Consider the following 16581-nt stretch of genomic DNA (forward strand, 5'->3'; position numbering starts at 1 on the left):
CATTTCCGCATTATGGATGATCCCGATCGTTTGCTGACCTCTTTTAAAACTAATAAAGAGCCTATTTCCGTTCAACGCAACTATAAAATGTGTACAGCTAAAAATTTTTGTGTGGTTTAAATTTTTTTTAGTGTTTATTATTTTTTTAGTCTTTTAATGATGTGATAAAGCACCCGGTTTTAACTAACTGCTTAGATTATTTAAAAGTTCAGGAGAGTTTTGGGGGGAAAAAACTCAAAGTTCTTATTTTTGTTTTAGAACCATTTTCTTTATTGTCATTTACATAACTGCTCATTGTAAAATAAAATTGTAATTAAAAAAAAACACTCTATTCTTACTTTTGACACAACATTTCAAGTCAGCACTTATCTCCCCCAAAGAAAAAGAAAAAACAATGATTTATTGCACCAGTTAAGACAGAATCATTTTGAAAAGATGAGCAGATCTACAATTACATTATTCAGTAAGGAAGCACAGTTACAAAAAGAGCACCATATGCCCCCCAAAATATGGATGGATGTGTTCTAGCTGAGGTGAATTTACTTCTCATGAATAATTCACACAATATTCATATGCTAAATGAAACTACATCATTTCCCAGTAGCAAAGCTTTTTTTTTTTTTTTGTATGTGCTAAAACAATTAATATTGGTGTAAACAACAAATAAGGATCTTCATTTCAGTACATTATATTTAGCCTTCATACACTTCCAAAAACGTAACAATTACTCAAAAGAGACATCTCTGAAACATTCTTCACAGTGAGAACAGTATATGATAATTTCACTATTGGTAAAGCCAAAAGTGCTGGATGGATATCGGTTTAATTTGAACTTATTCTAGACGTATAGCAAATGTTACTTAATTCTAAATAGCCTAATGTCCTCCATGAGAATTATTTATGGAATAAATAAATATTCTGCTGTTCTGATTAAACTGTGACATTCTGTACATGAAAGTGCAATAAGGCTATCGTTCGATTAGAAACAGCTGCATGAGTCTTCAAGCATCAACCTTCCTTCTCACACGCCTGCCTGTGGAGAGTACATAAAGCTAGACCAGCTTTTGGCAAACAAGACATTTTGACATTAATGTACATGACGGTAAGGCCACAATAGCCCTTTCGTTGTGTAAATAATGTGTGGAAATGGATCAGAAAAACCTGTCAGACAGGCCCATATAGATGACAAAGATAAGCGTCCAAAACCAAAGCGTGACGGCTGTGTCAGCCATTATGGAAGGATATACTGGCAGTGCACATAAAGAACCCTATAATATATGATTAACCGAAACCTTAAAAATGTGCAACTGATTACGAGAAGAAAAAGGGACGTATATTCAGACATTATTTCCATGAGATTCCAGTGTTTTGTTATTTACATTTAAAGCTGCTTCTTTCCTTAATTTCAAGAGTGGTTTGCTCAAGGCATCAAGGTCACGGGTGCATATTCCTCCGTGAGACAAAGCCAACCTTTGGGACATCCCTTTAGGAGGTGTCTTATCTAAGGGTGTCTACACTCTCGGTCTCTTGTCCCTCAGGTACACGCTGGTCTGACAAAGCCATTTCCGCCACTATGTGGACATGATGCTCCTGAGGAACCTCTGCCTCCTCGGCATCAATGGCCTGCACGTGTGCCGTTTCCCTGAACGATTCTTCGAGCTGGCTGACAGAGCTGGTATCACTGACAGAGTCTGAGCCCGCTCCGTGCCGCCGGAAGAGTTTCTGGCCTGTGAATCAAATGGTTTGATTAACCTGAGAGCTCTGTAAACATCAGTGTAAGACCAAATGTGATTTAATAATTTTGTGGACACAAAGTAATTAGGTGTAATTAGTGTCACACTGATCTTAGCTCAAGATGTTAATGTTACCTGGAAACCGTTTGGTGACAGACTTGGGGGAATCAAGGGAAGCTTCTTTAATCATCTGTGCTTTTACAGAATAAACAGGCTCGGTGCTGTCCAGGCAACCTATGGAGGTAAAATAGATGCTATAAAAACCCGAAAACTATAATTAAACTGATATTTATTTGACATATTAGTGCATTTCAAACTTTAAAACATCTATACCTTCAGCTAGGTTGAAAGTTCTTCCTTTGACCGAGGCCTGAACTGGGGAGAACCAGTTGAGCACAGAGCCCACCAGAGGGATCTGTCGAAGCACACCCTGAAAAGTAACATTTTTTAATGATTTCATCAGAAAATTATTCATTAAAATTATATAACCAGCACTGTTGAAACAGAAAATACATTTCTGAGTGTTTTAGTATTTGGATTGTCTTGATCATGATTGCACATGAGTCACATGCAAAATATCACACATTAAAATAAATCAAGTGAAACGGGTCATGAACTGTGAAACCAAACTTCCCTTGATCTTTTGACATAAAGGTCATTGTACTATAAAAACATCCTGTAAGTTTCAGAACTAAAAATGTTCTCATTACTCTAACAACAGCTTATATTGAAGCCAATCTACCAAAATGACAGCTTGTTGAATGTTCTCCTGATGTAATAGTGTGGATAAGTACTGCCTCCGCAGAAGATCATCAACGCCTGCTTCTACATCGCTGCCTGTTTAGCCCCGCCCACTGATTTGCACATGTAGTGTGAATAACGAGAAGCGAATGCACAGGTCTACGCAGAAACCAAACGATAAAGATGCTCTGAAAACAACAAGACACTGTGCAGTGCCGCACTGTGGAAAAACAGTCTTTCCATTGCCTTCCTTCTGATTGCAATGTTAGGAAAGTGTTTTTGATGTTTATTTTTTTTTGATATCAAGATTAGGTAAGTGAGTGATTTGTATTTTTTTTGTTTTTTTTTACCACGTATGTTAGCAGAGGGCGTTTACGTCCGAGTTTATAATCCAACACGGCTATTCAGACGGAGAGTTCTGATGAGGGGGTTAAGAACTCACTTAACTTAAAAAGAAAGAAAATAGCCTATTACTTCTAAATTTTTTGATGTTAAAATCTTGATAACATAAGTGTACCTCAGAGTACCAAATAAAAAACAATGGCAGTTCATGAACCCTTTAAATAAATCTTGACCACTTTATGCCATAAGGTTTCTTTGGTTTATTTTAAAGGTTTGAGTGAGATCTTGTGATCTCAGACTTTTGGACCCCACTGTCCACCTAGACATATTCACTCACCTCCTCCATAAGTTTCTCTTCATTTGCTTTCTGAAGCTGCTGCTCAGCTTCCTGTATGCCTCTTCTCACAACCTCCGTCATGTTCTCAAACAACTAGCCACAGACATACACAGATGCATTATATCTCCTTATGTTTCTGATTTTCATTTTCTGCTTCAATTATTAAACACCTGTCCAAAACAGAAGTCAGTGCAAACCTTTCCACTTTCCTCAATGTCTCTTCCGATAGACACTATAGTTTCCACCAACTCTGCCACATCCAGGTCTTCTGTTGCCATACCAATGAATATGCAGTTTTTCTCCTCACAAAACTCAGGACCTGCACACAAGACAGAAGTTTTGAGGTCACTGAGTTCATGTGAATTACACCAATTCTACAATTGTCAATCATAAGACCATCAGAAATATACCATCAGAGAAGTACAGGTCAGTATCCAGCTCCATCAGCTTCTTAAGCAAGTCACTGTTGATCCTCTCCACCCTGTATTGTCTCTTGTCTTCATCCAGGTCTGTGGTTCTGGCCTCATACTTTTAAAAAACAAACAAACAACAAAAAGAACCTGTTTAACACTGTGGAAACTAACAACAATGCGAGTTTCCTTCTTCGAGAGAGAGAGGAATGGAGGATATCAGGGTCACTCAGCTGGTAGAATAGGTCACGTTTTCGATTTCCAAAGAGCACAAAACTGACCACATGTATACTTCAAATGCACTTTGGACAAAAGCATCCATCAAATGCATGAATGTAATGTAAAATTTGCTGTAAACTGATGCAGGTTTGACTCCAGGGTCTCACCTCACACCTCCAAGACCAGGCCAGCTCTGGTCCTCAATGTACGAGAGAGAAGCTTGTTGTAGAACCTCGTCCTTGAAGTCCTGTCTGAAGCGCAGGGTGCAGCTCAGCACTGGAATCATCTCTCCCAGCTTCTCCACCAGTGCAGCCACGTCATTCTCCTGAGTGCCAAGAGCTACACACACACATAACACCACTGTTAGCATGAACATGTTAACAGGAATTGGGTCTCATCAATGCAATACAACTGACAAGTCATAAAATCAGTGATACTTTTATATCTTTGCGCACTGAAGAACTAAGGACAGAGGATAGTCCACTCAATCCCCTATTTTTGCTGAATTATTTTTCTCAATCCTCTCTCTCTCTCTATTTATTTATTTATTTGGGAAAAATATTTAAACAGAATTTCAGAAATCTATCTAGCCAATTTCTTCCTTGCACCTATTTAATATAGGATTTCTTAAATTTATAATTAGCTCTATCATGTATGCCTCCATTTCTTAAGTCAGTATGGCTTAGGCCTGAACACTGTGTTAGCATTCTCCCAAATGTCTTACCCGCAGCGGTCATGAGGGGGCTGAAGCGAACACAAGTGCCCTCATCTTCCAGCTCAACCACATCCACACCACTTAGGGGAACCTGCTGCGCCAACTGCTCACCCAACTGTCAAATCAGATCAAAGCAGTCGGGTGACTCATTTGTAAGGAAATGATCTCGGCACTCTATTAATGCTCAAAATTCAGCCTGCTTATTTCTCATAATACATTGTGAGTAAGAGAAGCATTTACCCATCTGTTAAGGGCATCAAGGATATCTCTTTCCCCCGCAAGATAGCCTTCTACTGAGCCACCACTTGAGGCTGAAAATGAAAGTTTTGTGGATTTTAGTCAATATCTCTTAGTATATACATGTATAACATTTTTGTAGAACCCCATTTTTTCAGAAATCTTTGATGAATAGAAGGTTAAAAAAAGAATAGTATTTATTCAAAATCTTTTGTAACATGCTGCCACGTTAAAGCTGCAGTCTGTAAGTTTTGCCTCTTTGTCGCCATCTCTGTTTGAAACCTGAAAGTTATTTTCTTAACGTTATTTTCTTCACTTCTTGCCCTCCCGTCCCATAATCACAGATTCTAGCCTACATCTTGGAAGTATGACCCAAATAAGAATTTTCACCGGATATTGTCATCTGAACAAGTAACAAGTCTGACACTTCTGTTCTGACCAACTGAGGAAAAAAGCATTACAATGAATTGCGCTACAAACGGTGATTAAATTTAACGATCACTTAGCTATATCACATCAAACCGTGCAAATTATTATTACTGTTATGCTTTGTTCTCAAGCTGTTAATGTTAACAACATCAGCCTTGCATGCATATGTATGTGTGTATTAGTGTTACATGTAGATTTCAATTTCTGTACAGTCTAATCTCTAATTGTCATACCATTCGAATTTCATATAGAAATTCTTTAAACCCAAAAAGCAAATTATTCCTCCTTAGAACTGGTTCCCTTTAAAATACAAAACTTGTGTTATCCCACATAGGCCATCTGTAATCAGATGCACATTTAAAACTGGAATAAAATCTAATTTTAGTCACTTGTGTTTCATAAACAAACGTTTTTGGATTACAATCCGACATCAAAATGTTAAGATTAATTATTCCAGCTGCTGTGAGAAAAGGCTATAAATGATCCGCCATCTGCAGCATCCAAACACACCATAACCTACTAGCCGGGACAACTTCTTTATGTATACAGACATGACAAAATGACACAGCGGCATGCTCAAATTTCCAATGAATTCCTACCAGCACCACTCAAATTAGAAAACATTATTATAAACTTACCATTGTGAATCGGGCGAAGGTAAGAAGAAAGTTTTGAACACTGGCTTTTTATGTATTTATCCAAGATGTCTGTCTTTCTTCAGTCGAAAAGAAATTAAGATTTCTGATGAAAACATTCCAGAATTTTTCTCCATATCGTGGACTTCAGTGGTGGCCAGCTGGTTGAAGGTCAAAATTGCAATGTCAATGCAGCTTCAAAGGGCTCTATGCGAGGAATAAGGGTCTTATCTAAACGATCTGGCATTTTCTTTAAAAAAAAAAAAGTACATTTTAGATACTTTTCATCCACAAATGCATTTCTTGCTAGCTCTGTGATATGCTACTTGACACATTTTGTAATCATGTGTGAAACGTCAACCACAGTTAGCTCTTCGTCTGTGTACTCCGGTTCAAAAGTTAGGGTGGTTAGGGTTAGGGTTCTCCTCCAACTTCAAAATCGTCTGACAACGCCGTTTATTTTTTAATTTTTTTTGTAAAGGGTGTTTGACTTTCTTTGCACGTTCGCTTTGTAAACACTGGGTTGGTACTTCCACCTACATTACGTGTGACCTTTCCAACATAATTACGTAACACGTGAGGTCGAGCTAGTGCAAGACAAGCATTTGTGGTTAAAAAGCATGTAAACTTTTTGTGTAGTTTTTTTTAGAAAATGATCAGTTTTTTCGCTAGATAAGACCATTATTCCTCAGCTGGGATCTGGGATTAGCTGCACCGAAACTGCTATTTGGCCGTTCAACCCATTGGCCACCACTGAAGTCCACAATATGGAGAAAAATTTAATATTTTCCTCAAAAAAAAAAAAAAACTTTATTTCTTTACAACTGAAGAAAGAAAGACATGATCATCTTGGATGACAATGCAGCCTTGCTAAATAAGTGTTTTCAAAAAAAAAAATTTACCCAAAAAGTTTGAATGGTTTACATAAACACACACATACAACCAAGAAAAGGAAACTTACGAGCGCTGTTGTCTTGTGAAAACCTGAACACCACCACAGGAGAATTCAGTTCATCCTCCACCTACAAACATCAGAGAGACACAGAGGGTGGGGACGGGGTCTCAAAACACCTGTTACACATATGAGCATTCACTACAGGAGGCCTTAATGTCATGCTGGGAGCACTACCATGTTATTGCGAAATTGGTTTAGTATTTAAATGTTGTGATGCAATGTCATGGAGAGGCTTTTTTGCTAGCTGGCTACTGGTTTGACAGGTCAAACTTAACAACGTGGCACATGACCTAAAGTCATGCATTAGTGCTGCTGGAATGTCTATATGATGCTGGAACCTTTGTTATTACTAAGAAAAGCTTATGTCGTTAAATTACAAGACAAATGCCCATTATTATAATTATCAAACAATGCTTCCTTCATGACTAATGGACATTTTCATGTATAACTACCATTGACATAAATTAAGGAAATGAAGCCATATAAATATCAACAAGTGTCTCTACCACTTTGAATATTTTAAAAACATTAAATAGGTGTTATACTGTGGTTCCTGTTACAGTGATGTAGTTTATTTTGAACAAACAAGTGTTAGTATTACACACAGGAACACCACCGCTTATTTTCTGCTCAGTTCCCATGATGCTGCATCATTGCTCCAAAGCGAGGTCCAGCATTGATGCCCAACAAGTCATCAAGCTCTGTGAAGTGACATTTCTCAAATGTTTTTGCACATGCCTGTAGCACTGGCAGGCGTTTACATGAATAAAAGCCTTTAAACTGAGCACCAGCACTTATGGGTGGACATGGTGAGGGAGGGAACAGTGGAGAAACAGCGCGAGTGAAAGGGAGAAGGAGTGGGATCAAGCAGGGAGAGGGTTGGTCCCACCTACAATAGAGAGTATAAGAGAGCCCAGCACGTCCCGCAGCGAGCCCCCGGAGATGGGAGGGACCCGGGAATGAGACACCACATCCTGAAACCAAGGTACCCACGCTCACTACCACACTATGTATACAGTATAAGAGCTGCACACAGTGCTGACGGTCACAAAGCACACCGCCAACATACATATGACGAACACTCTGCTCTTTACCATGCGCAAAGCCTCGATGAGAGACACCTCACTGTCAAGGATATCCTAATGGTGGTGACACAGAACAGAGGTGTTTGCTTTTTAGGTTTTAGCCTAGATGCTCTGAGTGACAGGAAAAAGTGGGCCACTGACAGATAGAAAAGAACAAAATTTAAAGTAGCTGCCAGATAAAGTGCAAAGAGTTGTGTCATTAAGCTACCAAATGTGTTATGTATTAATATTTTCAGCTGACATATTTCAACACGGTGATACTGTCTGGTTGTAAATGGCGGGTGCTGATGATGTCATAGAGATTTTAAAGGGATAGTTCACCAAAAAAAAAGGTAAAGTTGGTCATTGTCCTTATTGATCTGCCTTCAAGTCACTCCAAACCTTTCTTTTTGTCTGCGGAACACAATAGGGGATTTTTTTTAAATCATTATTTTTATTGTAGCTGTTCTTTCCCACGTAAAGCGAATGAGAACGTTAGCTGTCGAAATCCAAAATAAAAATAAAGCACAAAAAAAAAAAAAAAAATCTAAGTAGTCAACTTGTGTTATTATTTTGTCTTCAAAGGCCATACAGCAGTGATATTTTAGTATTATTTATCTGCAATTCTTTTATATATATTAGTATTTTAAAATTAGCTTTTATTTTGTGTTGTTTGTGTCACATGCCTGTTTTATTAGTTTTTTTATATTTCTATTCAACATTCATTTACATTTATTTCAGTTTTGGTAATATTATTATTTCAATTTAAGCATATTTATTTCAGTTACTGCCGAGGTAACATTTCTCAGTTTTTATTTCAATTAGTGAAATATTTATTTCAGTTACTGCCGAGGTAACAAACACTCCAACCAAACATTTTTTGTGGTGCCATTTGAGGGAAGCTGATACTTGAATAATGTCATATTTCAATCTGTTGCTCACACAAAACTATTTTCTGGCTTGGAATATAGGTCCCAAATCAAATGGACCACTTTTATGCTACTTTTAAGGAGCATCACTTTCCAGTCCCCGTTTATTTTTATTATATGCAAGTATGAAAAATGTCAATTTAAGCATATTTATTTCAGTTACTGCCGAGGTAACATTTCTCAGTTTTTATTTGTTTTGGTGAACTTGGGATGAGAAAAGACATTTTTGGGTGAACTATCCATTTATTAAATGAAGGAAGCAACACCAACTCAGGACATAGAAAACACTGATATACAGTAGCTTCAAAATCATTTTGATTCATATTCTTTTTTTTTGTGATGATTGTGATGTAACACTAAAAGACTGTGTACCAACATTCAGCTAAATGGATGAAGACAAGTTCACCTACCGAGGTTTTAATTGAAGCCAGTGTCTTCAAATGCTCCAACAGCTGTTGACTCTACAGAGAAACAGATCAATTCCCAACAAGGTCAGAGTAATTCTTGTGTTTAAAGTACAGTGTGTCGGATTATCTAAATTAAGTTGGCAGGGTACTCACTAGCTGCGAGGCATGCTTAATCCTCTGTAAAATCCCATCATGCCCAAGGTACTGAAGGGACAGCCAGAGAGGCAAAGCCCGAAGCTTCTCCACTGGTTGGCTAGAGGTCAGACCTGCTGCGAGAGACTGCCCCCAACCGACAGGGAGGATAATTAGCATCAGGTTTTTGCACACAGGACAGTCATATCTTTGGATTGCATTTCCATATGACGTGCTGTAATATGATGATTGGTGTTTAAAATTACAGTCCAACTTACCAGGGCCGGATCCTCATGTCTGTACAGGGTGACAGCAGGCACAGCCGGCAGGCCCAACCACGGGCCTGGAGTTAAAGTAATACTATCACACTTGGTGGCCGCTTGATAGAGAGAGGAAGAAAATTATAGCACATACTTTACAACAGGAAATAAATGCGTGCGTATTTCTGCCAAAAAAACACAACATACCGTGACAGTAGAAGAAACCTGACCAAGAACAAGTGTTGCCAAGTTCACCCTGAAAGAATGGCAAAGAAAAGCAATTTAAACTATGATGAATAATAACTGTAAACATCAAATCTGTTTATTTAAATGTATAAAAGTAAATCAAGTAATGGTGGTACTACAAAAACAGGACCAGCTAATACCAACCCCTCCACATGGAGCCACATGTTGTACTGAACGCAGAGCTCTTTCAGACGACTGAGTTTGTCTGTGTGACCTGCACCTGGCGTTCCTGAGAGATTCAATGAATTTTAATGATTGCATGCAAAACTGACAACCAACAAATGCTTGCAAAAACTATACTGCTTGAATAAAGAAGGTCTAATAGCGAACTGACCAGCATTCGCTATCAACAGCAATGGAAGCTTCCCTGATTCACGATCATCTCTGATGAGCTTGTCAAGCAATGCAACATCCTGTGCAAAGACAGCTTAGTGAAAACACCATTTCAACACATTTTCTATTAATTGCATCAAAGGGATACTCCACCCCAAAAAAATAAATTGTGTCACTAATTATTTACCACCATGTCATTCCAAACCCGCAAAAGCTCCGTTCGTCTTCAGAACACAATTTAAGATATTTTGGATGAAAACCTGGAGGCTTGTGACTGACCCATAGACTGCGAAGTAAATAACAGTGTCAAGGTCCATAAAAGTATGAAAGTCGTCATCAGAATACTCCATCTGCCATCAGACGTGCAATTTGGGTTATATGAAGTGACGGGAACACTTTTTGTAAGCGAAGAAAACAAAAATAACTTTATTTAATTCCTTTGTCAATGTCTCCTCTGTGTCTCCATATCACTGTATGCTGTGTATGCTCTTCTGTATTATCCGCCACAAGGATGTGCTGTTTTCTTTTCAAATCAAAGCCAAACACACGTAGAAACAGCGCATTCTTGTGGCGCGGATGAAACAGTAGAGCATACGGTGATATGGAGAGACACAGAGGAGACCGTTGACAAAGGAATTTTTGAATAAAGTCGTTATTTTTGTTTTCTCGCTTACAAAAAGTGTTCCCATCACTTCATACAACCCAGATTGTACGTCTGATGGTAGATGGAGTATTCTGACGACGACTTTCATATATTTTATGGACCTTGACACTGTTATTTACTTAGCAGTCTATGGGACCGTCTCAAGCCTCCAGGTTTTCATCCATAATATCTTTAATTGTGTTCTGAAGACGAACAGAGCTTTTACGGGTTTGGAACGACATGGGGGTAAGTGATTATTGACAAAATTTTCATTTTGGGGTGGAGTATCCCTTTAATACGGTCTCATTACTTGCACTTTTCTGAACAAAGAGTTTCTATTTCATTTGTCTTTCAATTTAATGTGTTACATGTGTCTGTCTGTAGTGTTTTGCATGTGCACTACGGCAAATTCCTTATTTATTTTTTACTTGGTTTAATATAATGGGGGGGGTCAGTAAGATTTTTTTTTTAAATAAAGTAATATTTTTATTAAGCAAGGACTCATTTAATTGATCAAAAGTTATAGTAAAGGCATTTATAATGATACAAATGATTTCTATTTTAAATAAATGCTGTTCTTTTGAACTTTCTACTCATCAAAGTGTCCTGAAAAGAATTATCACGAGCTTTAATAAAAATTATTAAGTAGCACAACTGTTTTTAACTTTGCAACCAATTGTTTGAGCAGCAATCCAACATATTTATTACATTTTTAACACCATCATGTCAGCAGCAAGGCTATCTTCATGGTGAAAACTCAATAAATAACAAAAGTCATACAATTAACAAGACTATATAAGTCTATATAAGACATTTAAGGTTAATACTAGACAAATTCGAAAAATACACTTAGGTGATACTTTTTAAAATAAATCAGTTAGGCTAAAATCAATTTCCAAGTACAAATGTTGTCTATTTACCTTAAAAACAGTCAAATCAGCATATTAGAATGATTTCTGCAGGATCATGTGACACTACCCGGGTTTCCATTCAAAGTTGTGAATTTAACTTATGTGCAAAACTGAAACATCGCATAAAATATTTGCCATTCCCATCCAACGAGTCAAACAGAACAAAATCATCACTTTCTGTTAAACCGACACTATATATCACTAAGAAAAGTAGGAGAAGCCACTGAATATAATAATTTTCATAAATGACTTGTGCCTCAGACCGAGCAGACAAAACAAAATAAATGGGGTCATTGCTTTCGGAGGTGGATGCCTGCTGTTTGGGATGCCTCGTGTAACAGTTCTGGGAGGCAATCACAGAAATACTTTGATGACAGACTTTGCTTAGTCATTTTAAAATGACCATAAAAACATTTCAGATGCTGTGGAACAAGATCGCCCCACTGGTTAGTCAGGTTTTGCCATCCCATAGTGCAAAGTCACATGACTTTTTTGATGTGCATGGAGAAATTTACTCTGCAAATGTGTTTCCATCTCCCATTATTTGCATTAACACTTTTTCAAACAAGCCAAAAACCACCTCAAGCGAGCGTAAAAACTTTTTATTTGAAATTTGTCGTTTCCATCACTCGTTTCTGATGTGATACTTCAAAATGCACATAAAAAGAGGGTGATGGAAACATAGCTCCTGAAGACTAAAGTAATGGCTGCTGAAAATTCAGCTTTGTAATCATAGGAATCAATTACATTTTAAAATATATTAAAATAGTTCATTTAATTTGTGATATATTTACCAGTGTCACTGTTTTTACTGTGTTTTTGGTCAAATAAATGCAGCCTTGGTAAGACCAAGAAAAACCCCTTTTAAAAACATAAATATATTCTAAACGTATCTACCAAAAGACAACTTCCTACCATTTGGTGCAACGAGCCAAACATGGTGTTACAGGGCACAATACAAAGACTTGACAAAGGCAGTCCCAGCTGAAAAACAAACACAAAAAAAGTTGTCTAATCAAAGTAAGCAGTAGCCACTACACACAAACACATTTTTTTACTATAGTGAGGTAATATGAAACACTTCAGATCCTGCTGCACTGGCATGTGACGTGGAGGTGACACTGTACCTGGCTGCAGAGATGTTGTCCCAGGCCAGGTCTGCATGCAGCACTTTGGTAAATCACAGGATGTTTAGAGCTGAGCAATGTAAAGCCCTCTGTAGCGTAGTCCTCATAATGAGTATTAATAGCTAGCCGACACATCTTCACCAGCCCCTCACGATCATCTTCATGATAATATGCTGAGCCATTTTCATATCTACGAAAAAGAATTAACTTTGAAATATCTTAAATGTAATCTTTAGCAAAACTCAAAATGGATATCCATTATTATAACGTTATGATGTCTAAAGTTAGCAACATTTAAAATTATTTTAGTGTTTATTTAAATTGTTTTGACAAAATACTATAGAATTTTAATGTTGCCCATTTATCGGACATTCGATGAAAATAATTATTTGCTTATTGGTATCAGCCAAAATTGTAAAATCAGTGCATCCTTAAAAAAAAAAACCTGTAGAAAAAGTTAAACCATATAGTAATTTGCTTCAAAAATCATCTTATAAAATTGGAAAAGGCACCTATTTAATATAATAGGTGCACACTGAAAAGAACAGACTGAGATAAAGATTCCCCCGTCCACTTGTCATTGTTCTAATGAAAAGCTCAGTGTTTTGCCGCCTAAGCTTTTTAAGTGAAGACACTGCCAATAACATTTGCTGAGGTGAACCAAAGGTGGAGCCTATTATTAATGCTCTGACACACATCTCTATAAATAGCTTTAAATCACTTAAAAGTGTTTGTATGACAGGGAGAAGAGAAACCCCGAAATACCTGAAAAGCCTGCAGAGCCAGAGAGTGGTATCCGACAGGATGCGTGTGGTCAGCTTTCTCAATCTTTCTCGTTCCAGGACAGAAATATATGCAGCCAGACTGTGTCCCAATAGAGCCATGTGTCCCTGCTCTCCGACATACTGCATCCTGCTAAACAGACGTTCATAGTTTTATGACACACGCAGAGGGGTTTACACATGCTCTGAGTGCAATATAATGGAGCTGTTCGGTCTTGACGTCAATTTGTAGACCAACCCTAAAGACTATTTCAGCACAGGTTTGGTTAATCAGTAAAAAAGGCCTACGGCGTTTCTCAAAAAGACTTTTATTTAAGAGACTTCTCCATTTTGTTCTACGAGTAATATATAAAACAGATCTTATTTTACTAAAGAATCTTTTAGTAAGACGTTTTTGGAAGAAGTGTCTAATGCTCACCAGGCCTGCAAATATACAGTAAAAACAGTAATATTGTGAAATATCACCAAAATTTAAAAGAACTGCTTTCCATTGTAATACATTTTAAAATGTTATTTATTCCTATGATGTTTTCAGCATCAAGAAGACTCCAGTCTTCAGTGTCACATGATCCTCCAGAAATCATTCTAATATGCTGATCTGCTGCTTGAGAAATATATCAATGTTGAAAACAGATTAAGATTTTGTGGAAACTGGGATATTTTTTCTTTAGGATTCTTTGATGGATAGAAAGTTGACTTTTGACCAATTTAATGCATCCATGACCTTGTTGAATGAAAGTATTAATATATTTATATTATAAACCTGTTTATAATTTGTAAGCGGTTCATTTCTTGGCTTTAGGATGACAAACCGAGCATGCGGTGACCTACCGATGACCCTGCTGGTCATCATCTCCATGCATCAGGTTCTGGACAAGCTGGAGTATGCTGACAACGTCCTGTCCACTGTCAGAAAAATACAAAAAAAGGAAAAGGATAAGAAAGGCCTTCAAGTGTTTTATAGCTAATATGCGCTGACTTTAAACCCCACAAAATGCCTTAGAAATGAACAGGGTAGAGTTACAGAGCAAGACAAGAAACAGTGTAAATGTAAACAGTATTGGAGTCTCACTCACTCTCCTTGCAAGGGTCCTGGAAAGTCTTTCCAACTCAACTTTCTTCTCTCTTTGCCCTGTTCAGACTCCCTGAATACATCCCAACAGCGTTATATTAGTTATATGTGAAACTGAACTATGGACATACTGTCAACATAACATAAAGATGGCTTAGCATTGACATTTTAAATGCAATTACTGAAAATATTGAAATATGAAAGGTGAAGTCTCACAATTTTCCACTTTCCAAAATCTTCATGGCATCAGAGAGATGGTTTCCCATCTCAGCAAGTGTAGGGTCCATCATCTACAATTAAACAGTAAATATATATGGTTATCCTTGCAGGGCACTGCACTGAAACACTGGAGAACTCGCACACTTGATGACAATGGCTGTATATAACATTACTTGTAACATCAAATAAAATTCCTCAGGAAATTAAATTCTTTAATATATATAAAAACTGTTCACATTTAGGGTGTTTTTGATTTTTGCTGACTATGAGAGAGGAGGAGACATTTAGGCCTCTGTCCTTTTGTGATAATTATACATTACAAGCACAAACACTATTTGCAGACTTGATAAACACTGTTCTATTTGTGAACTGTGCTAATTTGTGTAAAATGAGCCTGCAGCGCTGTCTTAATTCCTGCTTTATCAGTTCTACACTTATAATTCCTGATATTCCGGATGTGGGGCGTGTTAAAGACGAAAACCTGTCGGATGACAAGGCTCATTTCAATACACTGCCACTCATCTGGTGCGTCCACCTTGTACAGGCAGGGAAAATTTAATGTCATGTCCTCATGCGCATCCTGCTCTAACACAACACTTCATTTTGCAACACAATTGATTTTTTAGCCTCAAACTTGCACATGAAAGTGGTCTGCAGACCAGCATCTATTAACACTTCAATTTTCACCGGCTCTTTCACGTTTACAGAAGACGACGGCGAGCATCAAGCTCCACGCACTAACAGCAAATACTCGATACAAATGATGGCAATGACAGTGAATGAGCTTCCTGCACTTTAATCAAATGAGCGAGTCCTTCAGGGAATGATACGAGCTGTCCTACATTACCTTCACAGGCGGCTTATCCATGCAATGTTGAAAACCCCGTCGCAGGGACTCTGCGTGCCCCCCGAGCGTCGTCGCGTGCTGTGTATTTTAGGGAAGCAAATCCAAAAAGCACATAAATCCACCTCGGGTACCCTCTGTCTTCGATATTTGTATAGTCAATTGAATTGTGTTACTTCCTGGTGTCATGCCGCTCCACGCTGGCAGCGCTGACGTAGCCTAAACATACACCCCCTGACAGTCTCGTGAGCTCCTCCAATGCAAAGACATGTAACGATGCAGAGAAGTGATGTGGAGTCCGAGCCGAATCGGTTCTTCGAACAGTTCGTTGCAAGAATAAATAAATATTTTTTTTTTATTTTTTTTTTATTTTATTGATTTCCAACATATAATATAGAGGTACTGAACAAATATAAACTACAACAAAGAAATAGAACATATACAGTATAATATAAAAATACAGGTAAAAAAAATTAAGAAAATAATAATAATAATAATAAATAAGTAAATAAATAAATAGAAAAAAAGGTATGAGATCATCATATAAATAACATAAAAGCTTCACAAAGAGACCTAGTGCGTTTTGCTTTGCTGTTTTTCAACCAAAGTAATAACTCAATATAATTTTTCATATATATCTGAAATAACAAAAAATTGGGGTTTCCTTTAGCCCATTTCTGTTTATGTATATGGTATTTCCCCATAATCAAACAAAGATTAACAATAAAGGCCACATTTGGTGGTAATCTTTGTCTATTAAAATAAAAAAAAAAATACATATTTTTCAGAAAAGTAAACTTTCATGCCTAGGCATTTACAAAGGAAACATTCCAGATCTATCCAAAACATTTAGCTATAA

The 16581-nt window shown here is 37.4% G+C and overlaps 1 protein-coding gene across 5 annotated transcripts; it reads right to left on the bottom strand.

The window, feature by feature from the left end:
- Positions 1-246: 246 nt before the first annotated feature.
- LOC109073838 (pyridoxal-dependent decarboxylase domain-containing protein 1-like) lies at positions 247-16009 on the bottom strand. Of its 5 annotated transcripts, none has more exons than XM_042719878.1 (24): positions 15726-16009; positions 14876-14949; positions 14664-14732; positions 14419-14493; positions 13571-13717; positions 12806-12995; positions 12594-12662; positions 10126-10204; positions 9936-10020; positions 9753-9801; positions 9564-9665; positions 9307-9432; positions 9157-9207; positions 7647-7727; positions 6760-6820; positions 4738-4808; positions 4507-4612; positions 3950-4121; positions 3564-3682; positions 3351-3472; positions 3154-3246; positions 2067-2163; positions 1869-1967; positions 247-1727 (listed from the first exon to the last, which is right to left on the bottom strand). In XM_042719878.1, the coding sequence occupies exons 1-24, from the start codon at positions 15744-15746 to the stop codon at positions 1498-1500; spliced, it is 2388 nt and encodes a 795-aa protein (XP_042575812.1). In that variant the 5' UTR covers positions 15747-16009; the 3' UTR covers positions 247-1497. The 5 variants fall into 5 exon arrangements, with proteins under 5 accessions (XP_042575812.1, XP_042575811.1, XP_042575813.1 ...); XM_042719877.1 differs by having other exon boundaries at positions 13571-13720; positions 15726-16008; XM_042719879.1 differs by lacking the exon at positions 7647-7727 and adding an exon at positions 7848-7892 and having other exon boundaries at positions 13571-13720; positions 15726-16008.
- Positions 16010-16581: the final 572 nt, after the last annotated feature.

The sequence above is a fragment of the Cyprinus carpio genome, chromosome B3 (assembly GCF_018340385.1).
Source record: "Cyprinus carpio isolate SPL01 chromosome B3, ASM1834038v1, whole genome shotgun sequence".
Taxonomy (NCBI): Eukaryota; Metazoa; Chordata; class Actinopteri; order Cypriniformes; family Cyprinidae; genus Cyprinus; species Cyprinus carpio.

What these genes read in the sequence shown, in the direction of transcription:
- LOC109073838 (XM_042719877.1), bottom strand. Translation starts at nt 15,746, where the DNA reads ATGGATAAGCCGCCTGTGAAG. An exon ending in ATGTGGCTCCATGTGGAGGG is followed by an intron (nt 9,802 to 9,935) that starts GTTGGTATTAGC and finishes CCATTCTTTCAG; the next exon opens with GGTGAACTTGGCAACACTTG. An exon ending in CCCCCTCATGACCGCTGCGG is followed by an intron (nt 4,122 to 4,506) that starts GTAAGACATTTG and finishes GTGTGTGTGTAG; the next exon opens with CTCTTGGCACTCAGGAGAAT.